At 38.8% G+C, this 5,663-nt stretch overlaps 1 protein-coding gene across 1 annotated transcript; it reads right to left on the bottom strand.

Annotated features, from left to right (window-relative positions):
• Window positions 1-565: 565 nt before the first annotated feature.
• Window positions 566-4,328, bottom strand: LOC145496897 (uncharacterized). The gene is made up of 6 exons (XM_081476667.1): window positions 4,067-4,328; window positions 3,674-3,757; window positions 3,269-3,427; window positions 2,865-2,966; window positions 2,309-2,456; window positions 566-1,153 (listed from the first exon to the last, which is right to left on the bottom strand). The coding sequence occupies exons 1-4, from the start codon at window positions 4,067-4,069 to the stop codon at window positions 2,865-2,867; spliced, it is 348 nt and encodes a 115-aa protein (XP_081332793.1). The 5' UTR covers window positions 4,070-4,328; the 3' UTR covers window positions 566-1,153; window positions 2,309-2,456.
• Window positions 4,329-5,663: the final 1,335 nt, after the last annotated feature.

Below are 5,663 nucleotides of genomic sequence, written 5' to 3'. Positions count from 1 at the left end.
ATCCCGTTATCTCTAGCATGAAGTGACTGGGAGTATTTCTACTTCCCCACCCCCCCCCCCCCGGGATGGAATGCAAGTCCATTGCAGGGTTACCCCCAGCATCAAATTCGCCGGTACCCATTTATACACCTGGGTCTGGAGAGACAATGTGAGAGTAAATTAAAGTGTCTTGCCCATGAACGTACACAACACAATGTCCCCGGCCAGGGTTCCATCCAGAGACGAGCGCACTACTTCTCTCAGTACGAATATTTATGATTTTCGCTTCACGTTTAATTCGGCGAAGTTCTTCACCGTTTCAGAGTTTCGTCAGTTAGACTAACCAAAAAAGATTGTTTAACACGGTAACTTCAACAGAAATTATTGGCAGATTTTAGCAGTAAATATACTAGACGCAAATTGCCTTCTATTCTGAAACTCTCAGGTTAGACTTTACTGAAAAATACGCGGAAATTAAACTCTATAACTCTCAAAAGCGCGGGAATTTTTCGGATTACTCTCGATAGATATAAATGCTCAACTCAGACAGAAATATATTTTTAGTCAGAAAGTACACGTTTCTCAATTAAGAGCACAAGTGACTTTTATTTGTTTCATTTCTTGAATTAATTGTTGTTTAATTCGCACCTATACATTTTGCAATAGCATTATTGAATTACTTTCCTACACAGTCTCACACTTTTCTGCGAAATTTAACCAAGTTTTTTTATCCTGAAATCATTTTTTTCTACCAGGAGCCCTGTTTCTACAAATCAATAGCATCTTAGCCAATTGATCTGGTCTGAAATTGTTGCAAAGATTTGACAGTCTAAAAAAACAGACTTTCTCTTGCTGTTTCATAGTATAAACTACATAGTCTACAGGTCTCAATGCCGCATGCAATGTACTTTTAGAAGTTCTTTCACTTTTAAATCAGCTCTTCCAAATCAAAAATTTTTAATCAAAGCAGCAAAATATGATAGTCACTAGCATCTGGATATTTTTATTTCTCTCTATAACACGGCGGGCTTTGCAGAATCTTGCTATTTTCCGTAGCCGCAGGAATGCCACACACATTTATAGTGGCAACGATATATCCACCGTGACCTCCAACCAATCCAGTGCCAATGACAATAGCGGTAGCAATAATAATGGCAAGGCCAACGCTTTACACCTGCAAAGTAAGTAAATAAGCCACTCAGTAAGCCAATCGGTCCGTCACCCAGCCAAACAATCAGTCAGATAGTCATTGAGTGAGTGAATGAGCGAGCGAGTGAGTGAGTGAGTAATAAAAACAGGATATCTTTTTTGCGCCAGGCTTACTCTCCAAAGGGAGGTATTGGTCTAGTTACAGTAAAGGTTTCAACGTTAACTAATAGCAAAAGAAAATAATATTTACCATATCGGTATACTTTTAATGGGGAAACTCATAGTGCTAATTACTTTTGTGAACTTAGAATCTCGAGTGAGTGAGTGAGTGAGTGAGTGAGTGAGTGAGTGAGTGAGTGAGTGAGTGAGTGAGTGAGTGAGGGAGGGAGGGAGGGAGGGAGGGAGGGAGGGAGTGATTCAGTCAGTCAGTCAGTCATATAGTTAGTCAGTCTGTCTGTCTGTCTCTCTGTCTCTCTGTCTGTCTGTCAGTCCGGTCAGTCAGCCAACAAGAGAAAAGAAAGAAAAAATATTAAAAATTAGGTAAATTTATGATATATGGTTCACATATCTACTCAAAAATAGGCTATTGACAGTTAAGCGTAATTCCAACATAATTAATTTGCAAATGGAACGGCATGACATAAAACAAGCCACTGAGCACTTAGTGTCTAGATAGATGAGAACGAGTCAGATCTTCTCTCGGCAAGAACCGGCCGGTCGAGCGTTCCTTCGGTTGACGAAAAGTGAAACTATGATATCCTCAATTTCCAAGTCATACCCCGTATTGGAGTGTCTCTCTTGGTTGGTAATTAACAATTCCGTATTAAGACTTTTTAGGAACTTTTGATGACTGAGTTAGGAATGTCCAACAACATTAATGACCAGGTTAGGAGTAAGTTCGAATGCTACTCATGTTAAAGTCATAATGCCTTCTGGAGCACAAAGACTGAGTGAACTTGAATGACCTAGATATCAAGGAGTTTAAATTTGTCGAAAACGTACTGTTTTACTTTTTCGACCATTTGCTCTTCACGATTTTGGCATCAAGATTTCCCAAACTTTTGGGTGAATAAGACTAGGAATAATACTAACTGAACGGCAGTAAGAATTTTCTTTTTTAAGTATCCTATATAAGCGGCACACTTTTGATTATAATAACAGTATGAGGTATAATACTAACGTCGAGTTGTGCTCTTCTTGACGCGATAAATGGGCAGCTTTGCACACATAGAGGCCATTTCATCACCCAGGAACGAGCGATCACTGACGGTCGAAACAACATCGTACTCCTCGTCTGTCCCATTCCTTGCCGTTAAAGTGCCGCTTTGCTGTAAAGTATGACAAGAGCAGCTTGAATGAACCAGAAATGCTTATATTTTAGACAAATTAAGCACATTCAGCTCAAAATCGATCAACACCCTGCCAAACGTCTCAAGTTGGAAGAAGGCCTGATTGATAAAGGAGAGGTCTCCTTGGATTTCCTTTCCCAAGTATTATTTTAAAAAATAAAATAAGAAAATGAGGAGGTTCAAACTAATACTGGGCTCCTTTAGTTGGGGTGAACAAAAGCTTATCCAACGATTTTTAAATCCCTTCGTCAAAAAGTTTGACCTTATGGAAGCTACCAATTAAAAAACAGTATCAAATTCCATTTCATCGCACGTGCATCCAGGTGAAGCCTATTGCAGAATTATGTACACAATGAAATAAAAACAAATCTCACTGAATTGAATTACCTAGTCCAGTAACTTGATGAGCATCTCAGGCTTTGGCACGTCCCCAGTGGACTCAATCAGGAAACAGGCTTTTGCAGCGGAAAGTCGCTGCATGGTTAAGTTCTGAAAGAAAGATAGGCAATCACGTTACGATATCATGACTTATATTTAGAGTCAGAGAGAAAACAGTAAATAAAACGAATTGGCGTGACTCTAACCGAAGAATAAAAACTGGCGGATGAGCTAAGCGATTGATCATGAGGGATTCCCGAAATTAATGATTAAATGAGTGAAAAAGACTTCTGACACTAAAAGGGCTGCAGTAATTCCTGTCTAGTTCAATATTTAGGAATGCCGATCAGGATTTATCCTGTTGAAAAATTTAAAGCCAGTGAATCATGCAATCGCTACACATTGTATTTTACCTTTTCAAAGTCGTAAACTACTTTGACTTCTCCTGCGTTCCCCGAGCTCGCCTTTGAGACACTCACGGTCTCTGTTTGTTTCTCAGTGTCGACTTTAATCTCTTCATCAATCTCTTTATCCCCATCTTTAATTTTCACATTGTACTTTGACTCGGTATCCTGTTAAGTCAAGAAAACATCAATTTATAAATAATTATTGCGCAGTAAAGGGTTTATTGAGTTATTGACATCTTTCCAAATCACATTGACCTCTACATTTCCACTCTTTCTTTTAAACTCGACTGATCAACGCAACGAAATCTTCGCAGTTTAATGAATTGCTTTACAACATTTGGAATATGGAACTCATGAAATGATGGTTAACGTGCAACTGTTAACACTAAATCAAAGCAATTTAATTTGTACCTTTTTCTCTTCACATTTACAGACAGTGGTCGCAGATGTGGCAGCAACAAGGACGGCAAAACACAGAAGGAACAGTTTGAACTCCTGGTGAAATTGGAGGAAACATGATATGAATTAGATATTTTTGCTTTTCTTAAAAAGCTAACAGCGACCTCCGTGGCCTCAGAGACTGCGTAGGGAGCTTTATGATGGACATAACAAGGCATCGACTGCAGGGATCTGAGACTCACCAAAAACTAAGCAACGGATAGTTTCTATTCCGAATCTCTCTTGGTTGGTTAAAGAAAATGTTCGATGTATGTACTGCATATGACTTATTGACTGCATATGAGTTATTGTCCACGCTAGAGGCATAACTTGAAATGATTTCACATTTTGTCAAATAAAACTTACCATTTTTCTCTTGCAACAGAAAAGCGACAGTTCTTCGTTCTTCTTGTGGTAGAGGACTTGAACCTTTCTCCAATGAGAATGGATGCAAATTCATAAGCGAACCTTTTTTATACTATTTGACGGCTGTCGAATATTTCCTCATAGTTAACTTGATATCAAAGATGTTCACGGTATTATACACCTGATTGAATTCGTATTCGTCTTAGCACTAGCTCGACCGCGCATGCCAGTATTAACACTTGCTCTACTGCGCATGACCAACAACCATTATTCGATTGCAGTTTCTCAGCCTCATCCCATCCTGTCCCTCAAAAGGATTCTTATGACAGCAAAATTTGACGTCAGTTTTAAAGGACTGCACAGATCCTGGCAAAGGCTATACGTTTTATTCTCTTCAAAGACTCACACTAAGCCAGTCGGATTTCTTGCAGCGCGGGCCAGTTCAAATTATAGAAAATTAGAATGTTTGAATTTTAAAATACATCATACGTGGCCTCAAGACCTATAATCAGCACTTCCTTTAGCCGTAATAGTATTGCGCATGTGTTTCAATTATTTAGAACAGATTACATCATTAACCGTCCCAAAATCAGATGATGATTAATGCCATTTTTGGCATATTGGTTGTAAAATATACGTTGGGATTTTAAAGCAAGCTCGTTGGGCAAAATGTAGCCTTCCCTAAATGGATTTGGAAAAAGAGAGAAAAAACTCGCAAGCTTCATGCCTACCACTATTTCATGCAACGTGCGAAAATACAAAGATGAGCGAAATCGGAATCCTGAATCCTAGAATTTGATTTTATTTTTTCAGCTTCTATTGTAACATTGACCTCGTAATAGTATTAGCAATTCTTTTAATGCGCATGTCCGACAACTCTTTTACAAACCCGTCCTATCCTGACCCCCTCCCCACCCCGCCCCCCCCCCCCCCAAAAAAAAGAAAGGTTTTTTCTAACAGCACAAGAGATTGACGTATTTTCTCTTGACAGCAAAACTGGTTTCGATTTTAAATTTAACAATAAAACGTTCGGAAATTCTGGTAAAGGCTGTAACTTTTGGTGTGTCTATTTATTAGAAATATCTTGCAGCGCGTGAGAATTCAGTTTATCTAAATACACCCAGCGTGATTTGTAGATCTATATTCAGCACTTCCTTCAGCCATCACAGTATTGCGCATATGCTGAAACTATTTCTGACAGATCCGAAAAGTTTCCATAAAGAACATAGATAGTCCCTCTAGCGTCAGCAATTGCTAGGTTTAGAGGCGCAACTTTCGGTGGGAAGGGTGGGAGGGGGCCGGGCTCGCTAAATCTTTTCAATTTCACATTTCAATAAAGTACATTATTCACAATAAATATGGAGAAAAAACCGATAAATCTTGTTGAAAGGAATTTATGTCATGACGATACGGAAGTACATGATAATGTCTCTGTAATAATGATCATCTAACAAAATCATGTCCGTTTGGATCACCTTGTTATGTCTTTTATTTACCTTGTCTCTGTTTTAAAGAAGTCCTCTTAAGTTTGGTGTGGCTGCTTTTAAACGGCCGCTACTTTCGGGATTTACTGTCAAACATGTCATTTTATCGTTAT

The sequence above is a fragment of the Orbicella franksi genome, chromosome 9, assembly GCF_964199315.1.
Source record: "Orbicella franksi chromosome 9, jaOrbFran1.1, whole genome shotgun sequence".
NCBI classification, from domain to species: domain Eukaryota; kingdom Metazoa; phylum Cnidaria; class Anthozoa; order Scleractinia; family Merulinidae; genus Orbicella; species Orbicella franksi.
The sequence above is the reverse complement of the archived record's forward strand: the minus strand, read 5'-3'. Positions and strand labels throughout refer to the sequence as shown.

What these genes read in the sequence shown, in the direction of transcription:
- LOC145496897 (XM_081476667.1), bottom strand. An exon ending in GTAAATGTGAAGAGAAAAAG is followed by an intron (nt 3,428 to 3,673) that starts GTACAAATTAAA and finishes TTGACTTAACAG; the next exon opens with GATACCGAGTCAAAGTACAA. An exon ending in TAGTTTACGACTTTGAAAAG is followed by an intron (nt 2,967 to 3,268) that starts GTAAAATACAAT and finishes TCTTTCTTTCAG; the next exon opens with AACTTAACCATGCAGCGACT.